The sequence below is a fragment of the Heterodontus francisci genome, chromosome 2, assembly GCF_036365525.1.
Source record: "Heterodontus francisci isolate sHetFra1 chromosome 2, sHetFra1.hap1, whole genome shotgun sequence".
In the NCBI taxonomy this organism is placed as follows: domain Eukaryota; kingdom Metazoa; phylum Chordata; class Chondrichthyes; order Heterodontiformes; family Heterodontidae; genus Heterodontus; species Heterodontus francisci.
Window position 1 is genome coordinate 96,802,867 of NC_090372.1, and position 20,212 is coordinate 96,823,078.

At 41.8% G+C, this 20,212-nt stretch overlaps 1 protein-coding gene across 3 annotated transcripts in view; it reads right to left on the bottom strand.

Moving 5' to 3' along the window:
* Positions 1-283: 283 nt before the first annotated feature.
* The window catches only part of itgb8 (integrin, beta 8), a 115,253-nt gene continuing 95,324 nt past the window's right edge, over positions 284-20,212 (bottom strand). For all 3 annotated transcript variants that reach the window (XM_068009075.1, XM_068009081.1, XM_068009067.1), the window contains 5 exons: positions 18,433-18,655; positions 16,100-16,197; positions 11,522-11,641; positions 5,514-5,680; positions 284-5,380 (listed from right to left, as the gene is read on the bottom strand). In XM_068009075.1, the coding sequence (XP_067865176.1) occupies positions 5,279-5,380; positions 5,514-5,680; positions 11,522-11,641; positions 16,100-16,197; positions 18,433-18,655 (710 nt within the window). In that variant the 3' untranslated portion in view covers positions 284-5,278. The remainder of the gene's footprint in view (positions 5,381-5,513; positions 5,681-11,521; positions 11,642-16,099; positions 16,198-18,432; positions 18,656-20,212) is intronic.

Genomic DNA, 20,212 nt, shown 5'->3' on the forward strand with positions numbered 1-20,212 from the left:
CATTTATGTCTCAGTAGCACATTTTCCAAATCATAATAGAATTATCAGAGCACAGAAACAGACCATTCAGCCCACCAACTTAGCACTGGTGTTCATCTCCACAGGAGCAAAGTAGGCAAATCTCACTCTCCTGATTGCTACCCATGTCCTTCAATTTATTAGCAACAGAACAATTAAAAGTTTATACAATAGAATATTTGAAAACTTGACATCCATTCACACAATCCGTAATTTTGCTGAGGATACTTACAAGACCACATTTGGAAAGAAAAACTAAGTCACACAAACTTAATGGATTTTTTTAATTCTAAAAATAGTTAACAACTTAACATATTACAACAATGCTACACAAATATAAACAAAATGCTACAGTGTACACATTCAGTGCTAGGTATGTTGTTTAAGCAACCTGACAGATTTATTCAAGGTCAACAATTTGTAATAATAGCCCAGTTGAGCAGCTAGACAGTAATACACCATGAAAAAAAAATGGTTTAGGGTTCTAATTTTCTCAGGCCTGGTATCTAACAAACATTTCTCACTTCTGTGGAATTACCACCAATATTGCATGAATAAAAAGGAATATTGTTCAGGCTTATTTATCAGTCAATATATTCATTTTATTAAAGTAAATAGTTTTTGAATGAATAAGTTGTATTGATATAGTGTGGATAGCTAAAATAATTGGATAGTTGGTTAAAGATGCAAAGGGCTTTTTCCTTTGTAATTTTGGCATGAAAAATTGGATTGCCTCACTTTATTTTTAGCAACAATTCTCTTAAGAGATTTGTTTATATATATGCTTAACTTATCTCTTGGTATGTTTTTCTGTCATTAAACAATATGAGCCCTGGTTAAGAGATCAAAGTTCACCCATTCTGCACATGCAGCTTCTTTATTTCATCAGTGTTACAGGGAACTGAGTAAACAGCTATTTGCAGCATTTCTCATGTTAACTGCATGTAATGACTAATTAGCAGCAATTATGCAAAGATATATGAAATCTTCAATATGTCAAACTGCAAGAATAAACCATTTGGTAAGATTTTGCTTAAACAACATCTTAAGATATATCAACTATTAACATGGTTTTATTAAACAACAGCAACATATAGCTTTATACAGGAACCAACAGTCAACCTAGAAAATAGTCTCTGATACGAGGAAATCAAAATAAATTAACAAGTATGAATAAAGATCAGACATTAAATGATTATTTATCCTACTATAATCAGAATTCATAAATATCAAAACTTTCATTAATCGTTAGTGCAAGTTTAGAGTTTTAGAAATAGGATTGACATCTATAGCTATTTGCCCATTTTTATAATTGTACCAGTTGAATCATCAATTGCTGATTATATTGTTTTCTAAAGTGCACAGTGTTAACCAAAGAAACTCAAACATAAGAATTATCAAATAACTGAACATTAAATATTATTGCAAAACAAGCTTTATCGATAATTATTCTAACAGTAGCCCTAGATATTTTTCAGTTACTCCACGCGTGTTTTGTACCTTATACAGTTACATCAGTAGTATCAATGCACTTTTCAGAAATGTGAAAGATTATAAGATAGATAACAAACAAAAAATTGGGATTTTGTTTTTTTTCTAGGGAGAAAACAGTCTTAATAAAGCAACTTGCAAACTGAACAGATAGACAACATAATTTTGATTATTTTAATGCTGTCCACTTTTTTGTTGCGGAATGAGCATTCATGTTATTAGTGCTGAAGGTTATAAAGCCTTTTGAATCAACAGCTTCAGGAGATTACTTTACAAAATCATACTGTATCTCATTCAATAGCAAGAAGATACTGCATATACAAAGAACTAAAACCCAGAAACTATTCTTTGCAGTATTAGAACAATCCACATATATCAATATAAATATTTAATCTATTGATTTTTCAAAATTTCCTCTCCCTTTTGACTCAGAAAAAGACCCCCTCCCTTGACTAGATCATTGATTTATGATAAATCATAAAGCTGATGTTTCATTTTTATACTTATTTTTAGCTAGATTGCTTCCAGTGCATAATAGAATTACTCAGTTCAACAGGTAAAGAAAAATACACAGATAAATATGTACACGTGTAGACATATATACACTTGCACATATGCAGAGGTAAATACTGCAACTATAAAGTTACTACATGCTATTAAATAAATATGTTATAAGGCTCAAGACTGATATGGAGTGTCTCTGTGGTGGGAGAAGCAAGTTTGTAAGAATTCATTCTCTCAAAACAGAATCTGAAGATTTCTTTAAGTGCAGAACTGTAGTAATTCACGACAAAAGGAAAATCAGGTGGGGTGTATAAAGAGCAGCTGACTCACGACCAACTGTTTTCTGCCAACACTGAAAGTTAAAATCCATCCTTACCTTTAACAAACAGATGGACATAGAAAATTATTGAGGTTTCTTTAATGTGGTTTTTAAAAATTATTTGTTCAGGGATGTGGGCATCGCTGGCAAGGCCAGCATTTATTGCCTATCCCTAAGTTCTTGAAAAGATGGTGGTGAACTGCCTTTTTGAACTGCTGTAGTCCATCTGGTGTAGGTACACTGACAGTGCTATTAAAGAGGGAGTTCCAGGATTTTGACCCAGCGACAGTGAAGGAACGATAATATAGTTCCAAGTCAGGATGGTGTGTGGCTTGCAGCGGAACTTGCAGGTCGTTGTGTTCCTATGCACCTGATGCTCTTGTTATTCTAGGTAGTAGAGGTCATGGGTTTGGAAGGTGTTGTCGAAGGAACCTTGGCAAGTTGTTGTAGTGCATCTTGTAGATGGCACACACTGTGCGCTCATGGTTGAGGGAATTAATGTTTATGGTGGTGGATCTAGTGCCAATCAAGTGGGCTGCTTTGTCTTGGATGGTGCCGAGCTTCTTGAATGTTGTTGTAGCTGCACTCATCCAGGCAAGTGGAGAGTATTCCATCACAATCCTGACTTGTGCCTTGTAGATGGTGGACAGGCTTTGGGAAGTCAGGAGGTGAGTTAATCGCTGCAGATTTCCCAGCCTCTGACCTGCTCTTGTAGCCAGTATTTCTGGTCAATGGTGACTCCTAAGATGTTGATTGTGGGGGATTCAGCAACAGTAATGCCGTTGAATGTCAAGGGGAGATGGTTAGATTCTGTCTTGTTGGAGATGGTCATTGCCTGGCACTTGTGTGGCGTGAATGGATGCATATAAAATAGAATAAGGATAGGGAGTAAGGTGGGGGGGGGGGGGGGGGGGGTGGGGGGAGGGTAGGTGCAAGAAGTAATTTTTATTAAAATGGGTAAACTGGAATTGAAACTGCAGACCATAGAAATCTTTGCATGCTGTGCAGTTCCAATAAATGGGAGAGATCCTTTATTACATTCTTAAAGGACTCCCAATAACAGCATACATTTGGAAATTAGACTTTAATATATTATCATACAAATAGAGTCATGTCTACATCAAAGTAGCAGACAGGGGATTTTTCTAACAAATAGACTAACTTCGTATGATAATATAATGCACTATAAGTCCCAGTTTATAAGGCTAATGAACAACCACCTTTGAATGGTGATTTTATTGACTATTTCATCAGCTGATTTTGGTATTTTGTAAAGATATCATTATACATAAATTTGCTGTGAAAATACACAGTCCAGTTTACAACATAGATTTTTCTAAAAATGGAAAAATATACAAATCACTTAAAAAAAATATTGGGGTGAATCTTCATGGAGGTTCTCCCACTTGTTTGCTGTAACTTTAGTGGAAGAGCCAAGTAAACCTTAGAAAATCATAAACATCATTTACATCATTGTTCTGGATTTTTATGTGATTGTTCCAACACAGTTAATGCTGGACAAGCAGGAGGCGCTCAGTGGAAATTCACCCCCGTTATAGGCTGTAGTACTTGATATTTCAGATATTCAGTGCACACTGAATTCTACTTACTGATAACATTTTATAAACTTCAAAATAAATAAACATGAAAATAAGAATCCAAAGGTAAACATGGATTTTACCGGTCAGACATTTGTTCTTAACATCAATGGTAAATAGGGGTGAAAGAGTTCAGCAGTCACTGGACTATCACAGTACTCTCTTTCTTGGAAAAAAAATAGTTTCACAGATCTTATTTAGTACCTACGCAGTAATGTTGATGATTTTGTATTCTGTTAAATTTAGTTCCCCAGTAGTGATAACTCAAATCATAACAATAATGCAATTTTTTCCAGTGGGTTGCTTACATATATTATTATTGCACAGAGAGTCATCCATCGCTGGTCTATCTCTTCAGTTCCAAGAATCATAGTTCTTATCAGTACAGCATATAACAAACAAAATATTTTGTTCAAATACTAAACATTTGTAAAACTATAGACTAGCTCGACAGAGTTCACTATTTCTGAAATCACTTTGATTTAATTCACATTAAATTTCATTTTGCTGGAGCCTGAAATGTATACAAACCATTTGAGATTATCACCAAACAGAAGAATATCAATGTTCGACACTATGTGGGATCTTGATGACTTTTTTTACTCCAACTCATAGTTGCAGTAAAATGTTAAACCTTGTATTTAGCTGCCGATTAGATAACATTTTTCACAAGCTTTTTGGGATTACATAAATGCCATCAATTGGGAAACAGAAAAGGAAAGAGGTTTCTCAATAATATTTCTGGTGTCACTGAATTATGAAGAAAGACTGGAGGAATTTGAATCCTGCAGCCTTGCTAGGAGGTGATTGAAAGGGGATCCTGCAGATGTACATAATAGGAAATAGCGGCGAAAAGGTAAATGAAAATCAATACTTGAAGTTAAGCCGTGACAATAGGACAAGCGGATAAAGGCTTCAAATAGTGAAAGACAAACTTAATACTGATGTCACATAAAGTTTGTTTCAGGCAAAATAATCAACACATGGGCCCTGAGCAGTAGTACAAAACAGGCGTTCGTGAATCAGCAGCCCGTTTTATCCCCTGCCCGATTTTCTTTTCCAATTCTGCTTCCTGGTTTGTGTTACCACCCAAAACCAATTTCACCCTCATGGAGTGGATTTCCTGGTGGGGAAATGGAGACAAAAAGCTTCAAATCATTTAAGAAACAGTTGAGTAATGTGATAAAGATTAGGCACTGTTGGCTTTTCCAGATGGGTGAGCTTGGATGGATTGAACATTGCCCTCCTCATCCATATCTATCTTGTGAGCTGGTCATTTGGTCTGGAGCCGATTAAGTAGTTGGGATCCCGTAATATTTTTGTAATGTTTCTGTTACAAGTCAAGCTTCTAAATTACTTGCATTTTGTTGATGTACACATGGAGCTCCTCTGGTTTGTCACACCTGTGTGCTATAGTTTTGGAACTAACTATAGGTAATGGAGTTTTTCCCTTCAAAAAGAAAAGAAATTTGTACCTTCAGTAGTATTTCCCAGTATATTTCCCTCCTGATGAATTACCATAAATAATCGAAACAGTTTTAAACTTTCTGGCCACTTGTAAATCTGTAGCCTATTAATTCTACCTTTTGCGGAGGAGATACTTTGCAATTGCTTCCAGAGCGACTTAGTTCATTTGAAATCCAGTGTATCATTATTTGCCTGATTACCATCACAATGATTAATCCAGTAATAACTGTACCAGCAACGAAGACAAGAAACATTGCAAGGATATTGTGGCTGGAGTAGTATTCTGCAAAGTAATAATAAAAATAACAGTTGGAAGCCAAATCTAAAAACATTATAGGTGTTTCATATTAAAAATTTCATTTTAATGTATGACTTTATATAATGTATATTACTGTAATTAAAAGCTCAAAAAATTCAACATTCAAAAATATCACAGTTAATTTATACTGAATTTCTAATTACAATATACCAGATTTTGCAGATGCAAACTTATTGCATTATTGATAAGAGAAACGCAGCTTGCAGAATGAATTTCTAGTAATCTATTGTAAATCGAATGAAACCTAAGTCGAATTTCAGCTGGGACTTCTCTTCTGCTGTTATGTGCTTTCACAGGTCTACTCCCCTATATTCCAAATTGCCAAATTCAAATTATCAGTGAATTTAAATTAAAGCTGTTCAAAAACCCCCCAGTAACATTTTACTAAAATTGCTCAATTCATAGAATTTAAATCATTCATTTTTTTTTTTTTGAGTAAAGCTGTGCAGATTGGAAATTTTGGGCGCACATAACCTACAATTTTTCCACCAATAGTTTAAATAGTTGGAAAATTGTATGTGACCCATGAATTTCTTACACATACTGGGTTGGATTTTTTTTGGTGGTGGACGTGGACCATCCCCCCCTGCCCCCAATGACGTGGAGAAGGCAGTCCATCCCCGGCAATTGCGTCAGGTGCCACTACGCAGGTGCCGACGCCATTTTTAAAGGGCTTCGAGCCCTACATTGCAATATAAATTTTTAAAGGAGTAATGATTCTGAAAAATGAAATAAAGTGATCCTGACCCTCTGGCCCCCTCCAATAAGCATAGAAGTAATTACCTGCCCTCTCCCCCCCACCAAAACACTTACCTTGTGCTCCCTTCGTCCCCAAAGTTCATCAACTTCAAACTTTACCCCTTCCCACCACCCCCTAGACCAATGAAATTAGTTTGACCCCACTCCACCCTCCCCCCACACTGTAAAACTTACCTGCTCCCCCTTCCCCACCAGTGTTCCAACTCAGACACCCATTCGAGTAACCGAAGGCACAAGAGAGCCGGCCACTGGCACCAATATCACCCCAGGAATGGATGGGGGCAGCGGGTAAGTAATTAATTCATTTACTTTAATAAATTAACATATTTAAATTTTGGTCCCATCGCCGAGCTGCCACGGACAATATCGGGCTGGGCCTTCCCTTTATTCGTCTTTCCTTCAGCTACCTATCTAACTTATTCTTAAATGCTTACATGGGGTGGAGTCTTCCCAGTTCCACAGAGGCAGGATGGGAAGCAGGTCCGGGTGCAAAATCTGGAACTAGCGCATCGGGTTGGCTCACTGACACGTTCCCATCTCTGAGCGATCTTGCCGGTGGCAGGATCAATGTGTCACAGGCAGATCGCCAATTAGGCCACTTTAAGGACCAACTGGGGGGAAATTGCTGCTGCCATTAGGATCTTCGTGACGTCAAATGAGCCCCCTGCTGAGACCAGAGCCCAGCAGGTACCTGGAGGCGGACCACCTGGCAGTAGACCAGAGGCCCATCAACACCTCCACTAAATCCCCCGCACCCCAGAACTGCTGGGATGTTAAGGCCACAGCCACAAGCAATCCTATGGAGGTGATCTCCCCTCCACAATTATGACCTGCCAGGTATGACCATTCTTCATTTTAAAATTTTCATAAGGTCCTCAGGATCCCCTTCAAGCTTCAGTGGCACCCACCTCTCCCAGTAGGCCTGCTGGCCGTCCACAGTTTCAGGCCCTCTGATTGGGCCTTCCGTCTTGGGAATCCGCCCGCTATCCTTAATTGGCCACCTCCATAAGATATCATCACTGTGCAGCCAGCCAACACCACTGGGGTTGGGACCCACTTTTAGTCCTGACAGCAGAACATTTTTTTAGAGGTTCTAAGATTCTGCCCAGGGTCTCTGCTTCAATCACTAACTCTAGCAGTGCATTCAGCAGCCACAGAACATTGTACAAAATTTAGGACAGAAAGCAAGAGAAAGCATTTTGCACATTCTGTCTTTATGTCCATATTGTCTCTTCTAGACCCCTCAACCAACAACAACTGTCTTGGATCTATGTTCAATATCATTGCACCCATTTTAGGCCACAAAATGGCACAATGATAACCAATTGAGCAGGGCAGAGGCCCACCCCAACAAGCATCAAGCTTTTCCTATTCACTGTCTTGAGGCCCAGGCCCTATTAACTCTTGGGTCTCATTTAAATAGACCAGGCCCGACTCCCGTCTGAACCCAGTATCAATGACTTCAGCCCTGCGGCAGGAATCAGATGTATACCACAGGATGCCACAGCTGTGGGCCATTAGCAGCAGAAAGATTGCATTCCAGCACAATCTGTAACCTCATGGCCCAGCATATCCCTCACTCTGCCATTACCATCAAGGCAGGGGACCAACACTGGTTTAATGTGGAGTGTAGGAAAGCACGCCAGGAGCGGCAGGTGCCAACCTGGTGAGGCTGCAACACAGGACTACTTGCAATCTAAACAGTGAAAGCAGCATGCGATAGAGCTAAGCAATCCCACAACCAACTGGTCAGATCAAAGTTCTGCTGCCCTGCCACATCCAGTCATGAATGGTGTTGGACAATTAAACAACTAACCGGAGGAGGAGGCTCCAAAAACATCTCCATATTCAATGATGGGGCACCCGGCATGTCAGTGCAAAAGACAAGGCTGAAGCATTTGAACCATCTCCAGTCAGCAGTACTGAGTGCATGATCCATCTTGGCCTCCTCCTGAGGTACTCACCATCAAAGATGTTAGTCTCAGACAATTTGATTCAAGAAATGGCTGGAGGCACTGGATACAGCAAAAGCTGTGGGCCCTGGCAACATCCCAGCTGTAGTACCGAAGACTGAAGACTTCTGCTCCAGCACCAGCCACACCCCTAGCCAAGCTGTTCCAGAACAGCTGCAACAATGGCACCGACCCGACAATGTGGAAAATTGTCCAGCTATGTCCTGTCCACAAAAGGCAGGAAAAATCCAATCTTGCCAATTACCAACCCATCAGGCTACTCTCAAATATTAGCAAAGTGATGGAAGGTGTCTTCGACAGTGCTATCAAGTGACACGTAGGCAGCAACAACCTGCTCACTGACGCTTAGTTTGGGTTCTACCAGGGCCACTCATCTCCTGACCTAATTACAGCCTTGGTCCAAACATGGACAAAAGAGCTGAACTTGAGGTGATGGGAGAGTGATTGCCCTTGACATCAAGTCAGCATTTGACCGGGTACGGCATCAAGGAACTCTAGCAAAACTGACGTCAATGGGAATTGGGGAAAACGCTCCACTGGTTGGAGTCATACCTAGCACAAGGGATGATGATTGTGGTTGTTGGAGGCTAATCATCTCAGTCCCAAGAAATCGCTGCAGGAGTTCCTCAGGGCAGTGTCCTAGGCCCAACCATCTTCGCCTGCTTCATCAATGACCTTCCCTCCATCATAAAGTCAGAAGTGGGGATGTTCACTGATGAATGCACAATGTTCAGTACCATTCGTAACTGCTCAGATATTGAAGCAGTCTGTGTCCATATGTAGCAAGAGCTGAACAACATTTAGCCTTGGGCTGATAAGTGACAAGTGATTGTCACTTGTAACATAAGTGTCAGGCAATGACGATCTCCAGTGAGAGAATCTAACCATCTTGCTTTGATATTCAAAAGACATTACCATGGGTGAAGCCCCCACAACCAACATCCTGGGGGTAGGGTGGGGTGGGGGGGGGGGGGGGGGCAGGTGTGGTGGTCACCATTGACTAGAAACATAATTCCATATAAATACTGTGGCTACAAGAGCAGGTCAGAGGCTGGGGATGCTGTGGCAACTAACATTTAAACTTTTGGGTGGCACAGTGGCGCAGTGGTTAGCACCGCAGCCTCACAACTCCAGCGACCCGGGTTCGATTCTGGTACTGCCTGTGCGGAGTTTGCAAGTTCTCCCTGTGACCGCGTGGGTTTTCGCCGGGTGCTCCGGTTTCCTCCCACAGCCAAAGACTTGCAGGTTAATAGGTAAGTTGGCCATTATAAATTGCCCCTAGTATAGGTAGGTGGTAGGGGAATTGAGGGAAGGTGGGGATGTGGTCGGAATATGGGATTAATGTAGGATTAGTATAAATGGGTGGCTGATGGTCGGCACAGACTCGGTGGGCTAAAGGGCTTGTTTCAGTGCTGTATCTCTAAATAAATAAATAACTCACTCATCTTCTGACTCCCCAAAGCCTGTCCACCATCTACAAGGCACAAGTCAGGAATGTCATGGAATACTCTGCACTTTCCTGGATGAGTGCAGCTCCAACAACACTCAAGAAGCTCAACATCATTCAAGGCAAAGCAGACCGCTTCACTCCCTCCACCACCAGTGCACAGTAGCAGCAGTGTGTACCATATACAGTATGCACTGCAGCAATCCATCAAGCCTCCTTTGACAGCACCTTCCAAACCCGTGACCTCTACCATCTAGAAGGACTACGGCAGCAGGCAGATGGAAACACCACCAGCTGCAAGTTCCCCTCCAAGTCACACACCATCCTGACTTGGAACTATATCGCCGTTCCTTCACTATCGCTGGGTCAAAATCCTGGAACTCCGCCCCCCTAACAGCACTGTGGGTGCACCTACCCCACATGGACCGCAACGGTTCAAGAAGGCAGCTCACCACCACCTTCTTAAGGGAAATTAGGGATGGGCAATAAATGCTGGCCTTAGCAGTGATACTCACATCTCATGAATTAATTTTTTTAAAAGCTGGAGTTCTGTGGAAATGGACCCTAGCAAGTTATGTGGTGTGCCTAGGCATCACAAGAATCCCAGGGCAGGGAAGGCCTAAGGATTCCTTGTGAAGCGAGGCGAAATACTATGCTCCTAAACCTTTAAAAAAACAAATTAATTTTACCTTTATAGCCCTCTTCTGGGTCTGCTGATCCTGAGCTCTGGGTTCCCCTGGTAAGGTTGATGCCAAGCATCAACTTCACTGCTGTTAGTAAAAATGTAATTGGGATCTGAATGACATCATCAGAGCCTGACTTTCAAAATATCAATGAGGGCCTCGCTTGCCTGTAGAAATGTTTGCGCGTGTGAAGAATGGCTCCAATGAGTGCCAAACTGCAGATATTTTAATCCTCCACATGTCCCATGCTCGTTGGGCAAGGGGTTGTGGGTGGGAGGAGGGGGGATGTAATATCAGTGCTTTTAGTCTACACTGCAGCAATCTAGGGCATTTCTAGAAATAGTGCATGTTATAATGAACCACCTACTAAGTGCACAAAACTGCCATAAGTATCAAGTTCACATGACCCTCTTGCACATCAGTTATAGAGGCTGCTGGTTGGCATCCCAATTCAGGTACAAATACACTTCTAGACCTTAATGTTATGATTGAACGGCATATTTAAAAATATTTGTGTTAGAAAGCATACAAAAAAAACATTAAAACCGATTCCCAAATGTAAAGAAGAATAAACTGAGAAAAACCTGAAGCAATTTACAGGTTGATGTTCTAGAAAGAAAGTGGTTACAATAGATCTTGCTAAAGTATATATCAAGATACAAATAAGGTAAAACACAAGATTATTTCAAAGCAGCCAAGAAAGTGGGGGCATATAAAAATTCATCAAGAATAAATTGAGAACAGATATCCAAAAGCTTCCTTACTCAAAGAATGATAAATAGTTGAAATAATCCATAAAGCAAGGCAATAAAAGCAAAGCACAATGGGACCATTATTAAAAATAATTCATGTAATTAAAGGATGCTCTATGACAGGCTGATTGATTGTTTTTTCCCAGCCCTGATTCCTCTTATGTTCTAGCGTGATTAGGTAAAACACTTACCTGGGTTTCTCAATATATAAAGGTGTTCTTTTTCAGTGTCCGTTGCTACCATCTTAAATTTATATAAGCACTTATTTTGTGCTTGAAAAACGCAGTGTTGTGCTTTTTCTTCCTCTGATTCTGATAACAAAACATAAATTAATGACATGATCAGCAAAATACATTTTTCAATGCTTTCCTCCTTTGAAGATTTTCCATCTGTTTTACTTAAAGACAAAGTAAACAATGATATCAAAAACATAACTTTTCCTGGATCACACTTAGTTGAAATTACATTGAAATTTATGTAGGTCTTGCCAAAGGGAACTTGCACTTAAATTTCCTAAGGAGCTCATTTTCCTATGACAGATCATAAAAAATGGCACGAAACAAGAACACATGCAGCATTATCAACAGGAGTAATAGCGATTGGTTGCTGTCTTTGGCCATTCATGCTGTTTAGTCCTTCTGAGGACCTTAGGGCGCAGGGGTCTAAAAGGTTTCGGTTGCACTGAGACAGATAGCACTTTGGTTTTGCATAGAGCAGGTATCAGTATGAAAAGCCTTTAAAAATATTCAACTCCATATCATATATCTCATATTACATCTGTGCCAGCATATTATCTGTGTAAATTCAGAGAATTCACAAGCTTTCTTTTGCGTGCTGGTGAGGGTGTGGTGGGGGGTGGGTCACAGGGCTATGAAAATGAACAGAGGGGATTTTGACATATCTAACTAGGAGACAGAGTAATGATTGAGTAAATTTGCACATATAGAGGTTACGGTGTCAAACCAACGTAAGTCAGTTATGTGGCAATTTCCTTGGGAACAGGATGCTGCATTGCCACTCTTTTGTCATAGTTTAAACAAACATTTCCAGGAAATTCTTGGCCAATCAAAATTTTTTAAATAAAATCATCTAAGAATGTAGGTGGATACAGTTCATCTACCAAAACCAAAATAGCTTCTTTTTAAATCTAATTCATCGATATTACCTGTTGTGCCAATCCAGGAAAAGACCTACATCGATTTTTAAAAAAGAATTGTTGATCTCTGCTTTATTGTGAGAATTCTAAAAATTAAGAAACATTCCACAGTTCTATACATTTCTCCACTTTCACCTGATGGAGGTCAGTGTTGGAACTGCACATCTTTAAATAGAAAAAGTGCATATTCTGGGAACTGCAATAATTGACCAGTAATAACAGGAGATTATTCAGACCTTCTGTACATTTTAAAAGGAAAAAATTGGTCATAAGAGAAAGCTGTAGGAGCTGGGTGGTAGTAAAATATGATCAGATTGAAGTAGAGATCCCAAAGGCAGCAATGCACTTGTAGAACAGATTTTTGGAGCATTCCTTCATTGTAAGTAACAAAGTTAAATTGGTTAGTAACCCCCAAGTGTAAAATATACAGTATGGAAACAACAGAATACAAAAGGAAAACAAGAAATGCTGGATTCACTCAGCAGGTCTGGCAGCATCTGTGGAAAGAGAAGTAGAGTTAACGTTTCGGGTCAGTGACCCTTCTTCGGAACTGACAAATATTAGAAAAGTCACAGATTATAAACAAGTGAGGTGGGGGTTGGGCAAGAGATAACAAAGGAGAAGGTGCAGATTGGACCAGGCCACATAGCTGACCAAAAGGTCACGGAGCAAAGGCAAACAATATGTTAATGGTGTGTTGAAAGACAAAGCATTAGTACAGATTAGCAGATTAGAGACAAGGAGGCCAAAGAGAAAAGAGAATACTGAATATTGAACATCAGCAAGTGCAAACCTGAAGAAAAACAACCTGAAAAAAACAGTGGGTAAGCAAACTGAACAAACTAAGATGAAATGAAATAAATGCAAAAAAAGATTGTAAAAAATGTAAAAAGGAATGCTGACCCCTTGCCGTGTATTCACTATACCCTCTGACCTCCCCCTCTCTGATGCTGAGCGTTCTGTACTCAGCAAAGGTCTCAGTTTTATCCCCTTACGCCCCCACCTCAATGAATTTCGCGCTCGGCATGACGTTGAGCTCTTCTTCCGTCGCCTCCGCCTCCGGGCTCACTTCTTCGACCAGGAGTCCTCCCCCCGACCAGCAGACCCATTCACCCGCCTCCAGCATTCTCCCTCTACCTGGACCCCTCACCCTGGCCTCTTACCCGCTCTTGATCTCTTCATTGAAAACTGTCGGCGAGACATTGGTCGTCTCAATTTCTCTGCCCCCCTCACTCACTCTAACCTGTCCCCCTCTGAACTTGAGGCACTCCGTTCTCTCAGGTCTAACCCCGACATGGTCATCAAACCTGCAGACAAGGGTGGTGCTGTTGTTGTATGGCGTACCGACCTCTACCTTGCAGAAGCTCAACGCCAACTCACAGACACCTCTTCCTACCTCCCTCTGGACCATGACCCCACCACCGAACATCAAGCCACCGTCCAAAGGACTGTCACTGACCTCATCTCCTCTGGAGATCTTCCCTCTACAGCTTCCAACCTCATAGTCCCGCAACCCCGGACAGCCCGCTTCTACCTCCTTCCCAAAATCCACAAACGGGACTGTCCCGGCAGACCCATTGTGTCAGCCTGCTCCTGCCCAACTGAACTTATTTCTTCCTATCTAGACTCTATCTTTTCTCCGCTGGTCCAGTCTCTTCCCACCTACATCCGTGACTCTTCTGACGCCCTACGTCATTTTGACAATTTCCAGTTTCCTGGTCCCAACCGCCTCCTCTTCACTATGGACGTCCAATCGCTCTACACCTCCATCCCCCACCAGGATGGTTTGAGGGCTCTCCGCTTCTTCCTGGAACAGAGGCCCAACCAGTCCCCATCCACCAACACCCTCCTCCGCCTGGCTGAACTTGTTCTCACATTGAACAAATTCTCCTTCAACTCCATGCATTTCCTTCAAGTAAAAGGTGTCGCTATGGGTACCCACATGGGTCCTAGTTATGCCTGTCTTTTTGTGGGATATGTCGAGCATTCTTTGTTCCAGTCCTACTCAGGCCCCCTCCCCCAACTCTTTTTCCGGTACATTGATGACTGTATCGGTGCCGTTTCCTGCTCCCGCCCCGAACTAGAAAACTTTATCAACTTTGCTTCCAATTTCCACCCTTCTCTCACCTTTACATGGTCCATCTCTGACACTTCCCTTCCCTTCCTCGACTTCTCTGTCTCCATCTCTGGGCATAGGTTGTCTACCAATATCCATTATAAGCCCACTGACTCCCACAGCTACCTCGACTACACTTCTTCACACCCTACCTCCTGTAAGGACTCCATTCCATTCTCCCAGTTTCTCCGTCTCCGACGCATCTGCTCTGATGATGCTACCTTCCATGACGGTGCTTCTGATATGACCTCCTTTTTCCTCAACCGAGGATTTCCCCCCACTGTGGATGACAGGGCCCTCAACCGTGTCCGACCCATTCCCCGCACCTCTACCCTCACCCCTTCCCCTCCCTCCCAGAACCGTGACAGGGTTCCCCTTGTCCTCACTTTTCATCCCACCAGCCTCCATATCCAAAGGATCATCCTCCGCCATTTTCGCCACCTCCAGCGTGATGCCACTACCAGTCGCATCTTCCCCTCCCTTCCCCTGTCAGCATTCCGAAGGGATCGTTCCCTCCGCGACACCCTGGTCCACTCCTCCATTACCCCCACCACCTCGTCCCCGTCCCAGGGCACCTTCCCTTGGAATCGCAGGAGGTGTAATACCTGCCCATTTACCTCCTCTCTCCTCACTATCCCAGGCCCCAAACACTCCTTTCAGGTGAAGCAGCGATTTACTTGTACTTCTTTCAATGTAGTATACTGTATTCGCTGCTCACAGTGTGGTCTCCTCTACATTGGGGAGACCAAGCGCAGACTGGGTGACCGCTTTGCGGAACATCTCCGCTCAGTCCGCAAGCAGGACCCTGAGCTTCCGGTTGCTTGCCATTTCAACACTCCCCCCTGCTCTCATGCTCACATCTCTGTCCTGGGATTGCTGCAGTGTTCCAGTGAACATCAACGCAAGCTCGAGGAACAGCATCTCATCTACCTGCCGGACTGAACATTGAGTTCAATAATTTCAGAGCATGACAGCCCCCCACTTTACTTTCATTTTTAGTTATTTTTTCTTCCTTTTTTTTGCATTCCTTTTTACATTTTTTACAATTTTTTTTGCATTTATTTCATTTTATCTTAGTTTGTTCAGTTTGCTTACCCACTGTTTTTTTCAGGTTGTTTTTCTTCAGGTTTGCACTTGCTGATGTTCAATATTCAGTATATTCACACCTAATCTGTACTAATGCTTTGTCTTTCAACACACCATTAACATATTGTTTGCCTTTGCTCCGTGACCTTTTGGTCAGCTATGTGGCCTGGTCCAATCTGCACCTTCTCCTTTGTTATCTCTTGCCCAACCCCCACCTCACTTGTTTATAATCTGTGACTTTTCTAATATTTGTCAGTTCCGAAGAAGGGTCACTGACCCGAAACGTTAACTCTACTTCTCTTTCCACAGATGCTGCCAGACCTGCTGAGTGAATCCAGCATTTCTTGTTTTTGTTTCAGATTTCCAGCATCCGCAGTATTTTGCTTTTAGAATACAAAAGGAAATAGATACCTGAAAGCTGATCCACCACCACCATTTGAGAACATGAGATGCTACAATTGGCAGGATACACTGCCCAGTAGTTTAACACATGACACTGCACACACTTCCTAGAAATGAAAAGTCAGATAAATCTTCAGTAACGTTAATGTAGGTATACACATTTAACTTCAATGCATTTGCGTATTCATATCTGGCCATGTACAAATTTGTAAATAGTTCTGTTAGTGTGAGATCCTTGACCATTCTTTGAGTCGCTCAACCAAAAATCAAGATCACCAGATATACTGAGGGCATAAAGGGAACTTTGCAAAAACGTGTTTTTTAAAAATTAAAAAGGTTTTAATTGCACATTTGGTCCACATTTCCAGGTGGAAAACGAAGGCAAAAAGGACCAATTTCAGGACACGACATCTCACATCCAATTTGCACCTGTGTTGAAGGTGCCATCTTATTGCTAAATGCAGCTTTTCAGGTGTCCTGGGCAACTGCCTAAAAAGGCATGAGGCTTCTTGCACATGTAAATGAAAGGCCTTATATCTGTTTTTGGGCCCCTTGCAGAGATTGGCTTGAACTGAGCCTGCTATGTTTGGGAGTCTTCAGTGGTAGCTGCAGCTATGTCATTGAGGAGTAAAATCAGGAAGCATTTCTTCATGTAAAAGGTAATGAAAATTTGGAAGTGTCTCCCCATAAGGCTGTGGATGGTGGGTTCATTGAAATTTTCAAAACCGAGATGGAGAGATTTTTGCTAGGTAAGGATGTAAAGGGATATGGAGCAAAGGCAATAACTGGAGTTAAGGTACAGTTAAGTCTTATCTAACTTAATGGCGGAACAGGCTTGAGGGGCTCAATGATCTACTCCTGTTCCTATCTTCATGCCTACACAAGTATCAGGGTTTTATTGCGCTAGTTCACAATGGTGTTGCTGATTTATACCGCACAAAATTTGTGTTAATTATGGAAGTTCTCAATGTACAACAAGAAATTGAATTTACATAGCGCCTTTAAAGTAGAAAACGTCCCAAGGCACTTCCAGAGATATAAACAAAAGCGGACACCAAACAATAAAAATAGATAATACAAGGCATGACTAAACGTTTGGCCAAAGAGGTGTTTTTTTTTAAAAGAGAGAGTCTTAAAGGGGAAGGACGTAGAGATGTGGAGGGGTTCAGTAAGGAATTCCAGAACCAATGTAAGACAGTGAGCACAGGGGTGGCAGATGAGCAATACTTGGTGTGGGATAGCATATGAGCAGCACAGCTCTGGATAATGAAGTTTATGGAAGTTGGTGAATGTGAGGTTGGCCAAGACAGCATGGGAATGATTGCAACTGGAGGTTACAAGACACGAATGAGGTTTCAGCAGCAGATGGGCTAAGGTAAAATTATCTGTGGGTGACGTTATGGAGATGGATGTGGTAAGCTTTGTGATAGAGAGGATATGGGGTCAGAAGTTCAGCTCAGGGTTGGATAGGAGTCTGTGGATGTGAAGAGTTTGATTCAGTTTGAGATAGTGTTTGGGAAGGGGGATGGAATAAGGAACAGGGGTAAGGAGTTTGTGATGGGGGCTAAAGGTAATGGCTTCAGTGTTCCTAAAGTTTGACAGGAGCTAACTCCGATGCATCCAAGATTTGATATTGAAAGTCAGTGGGCGGGTGGGGGGCGGGATGGGGAAGAGAGAAAATGGATCAGGACAGTCAGCAAGAAAGACTGTGGAATAGGGATGGTGTTGGGGTGATCGAGCTTGAGAGGTGGAGAAATGGAGACTGGGAGTTTGGGGAGATTGGAACTCGGACAAGTAGGAGTGAGGGAGACTGAAGTTGGCAAGGGTATAAGGACCACCATTTTCTGCAGAGCTAGGAGCAATAGCAACAATGTGGTGAGTGGGAGCTGCAACATGAGAGGAGCAGCCAGTAGAGAAGTTACAGCAGCTGAATAGAAGTTCAGAGGAAATTCATGGTAATAACACAAACACACACACACGCGCGCACACACACAACAGACACACAGGAAGATTTCCCATGACACTGCTCATGTGTGTCAGAGGATCTTCTGTTTTGCCATCCTCATGATTATATGAACGGTCCACCTTTGGTGGCACTTATTACACAGGCATTGATGTGAAAGGTAAATTTAAAATGATTAAAAATCTTTTTAATATTTTAGAGATTAAAAAACTCTTACTATGCTAAAAGTGCTTAAAGTTACTACTATATATTTGTATTGTATAATCATTCTAAGTGCTCCTCATGTCAGACTGAGTTGGACCATCTGTGCTGATGTAAATTTCAGTAACTGATGTTGAAACACTAAAACAATATGTATGTATGATTTATACAAGCATACCAGCTGTTTTCACAGGAATTTTCACATGTAGGGCAAACGTCACACAAAGGACCAGACGCTCTAGATTCAGTGCAATGACATCTACCACAGATACATGTCCCTCTTCCACTGCATATTTGACTCTGCCCTGTCCTGCAGGACATTAGGAATGATGAACAGTTACAGTTTTCACCTTCCCAGCCGGCGTAGCATTGGCATTCCCCTCCTTTACAATCACCATTGCCTGAAAAAAGAGACACGTTGAACATTAAATATTCAGGATGGTCATTAAACAGGCATGCCAGATCTTGGCTTGTTGTCGAAAACACCAAATCACCATAATCAACTTCATTCACAGATCACCTCACAGACTTTCACTCTGATTTAACAAGAATGTAATGTTTCAGATTTAGTTACATTTTCCAACAAAATATGTGAAAATGCTATGAAAAGAAATTTTGTGAAATGTACACTTAGAATTTTATTTTTTGGCATTATGGTATAATAATTTTTTTATACCAAGCCTTAATAAAAACAAATATTTTCATTTTAAACTATCACCGTGGACAGTTTGACAACTTGTCAAGTGTGATCCCGTCACACAACTATATGGTTAGATATAAAAACAATGGTTCTAGATTAGGGAGGTGGTCGGCCACCTTGGCAAAACACGAATGAATCTCAGTTACAAATTAAAGCTGGCACTGGATGTTGGTTTTGAAAACCTTTAGTGCTTCGGCGCCTTTGAAGCATGACAGTGACAGGGGATGAAAAATATTACAGCAGAACCCTGTTCTGCCAGGCTTAAAACTGTACTGGGATTTACAGAGTGGTGCACACACCAAGTCCCAATTCCCCCTGCCCTCCACCACCCCATCACCCTTGTGCTCGCTGACCTACATTGGCTTACAGTTAAGCAACACCTCGATTTTAAAATTCTCATCCTTGTTTTCAAATCCCCCCATGGCCTCGTCCTCTCTATCTCTATAACCTCCTCCAGCCCCACAACCCTCCGAGATATCTGCGCTCATCTAATTCTGGCCTCTTGAACATTCCCGATTTTAATCACTCCACCATTGGTAGCTGTGCGTTTAGCTGCCAAGGTCCGAAGCTCTACAATTCCATCACTAAACCTTTCCACCTCTTTATCTCTCTTTCCTCCTTAAAGACACTCCCTAAAATCCATCTCTTTGATAAAGCCTTAACATTCCATGTGGCTTAGTGTCAAATTTTGCTAACACTCCTGTGAATCACCTTTGGTCATTTTATTGCATTAAAGGTGCTGTTGTAACATATAAGCTGTTGTTGGGACAGACAGTCCCTGTGGCTGTCCATTGAAACTGTCATCCCAGGTGAAAGTGGGACTAGTGGGATGAGGTTCTTGGTGGGAATTCCTGCCATCCTTCTATTGGTGCCCCCCAGGGTCATGAAGCAGGCATCCACTACTCTCAGAAAGGCAGATGTGGGACCCACCAGATTCTAAAGGGCAGTTTTCTTACAGCAGCCAGTGGCAAAGTAATCAGCTCCTGCAAAAAAAAATAACCGTTGTAGAAAAGGCCAATCTTTGTTCATTTCTTCTTCTGCCGGCTCTGTTCCCCAAACACAATTTCTCTACTCGCTCACCGGAGATATCCCATCGGCACTAATACTGGCATAGGCACCTGCATACTTCACAGTGGCCGACACCAGAAATTTCCACTGGCTTGATGCCAGCTATCTGCATAGTTCTTGCATTGTCATTGTTGTTCCAGCAGTTCAGGACTTTCAGGTTTTTGGGTCATATGTCAGTTTAAATACAGTG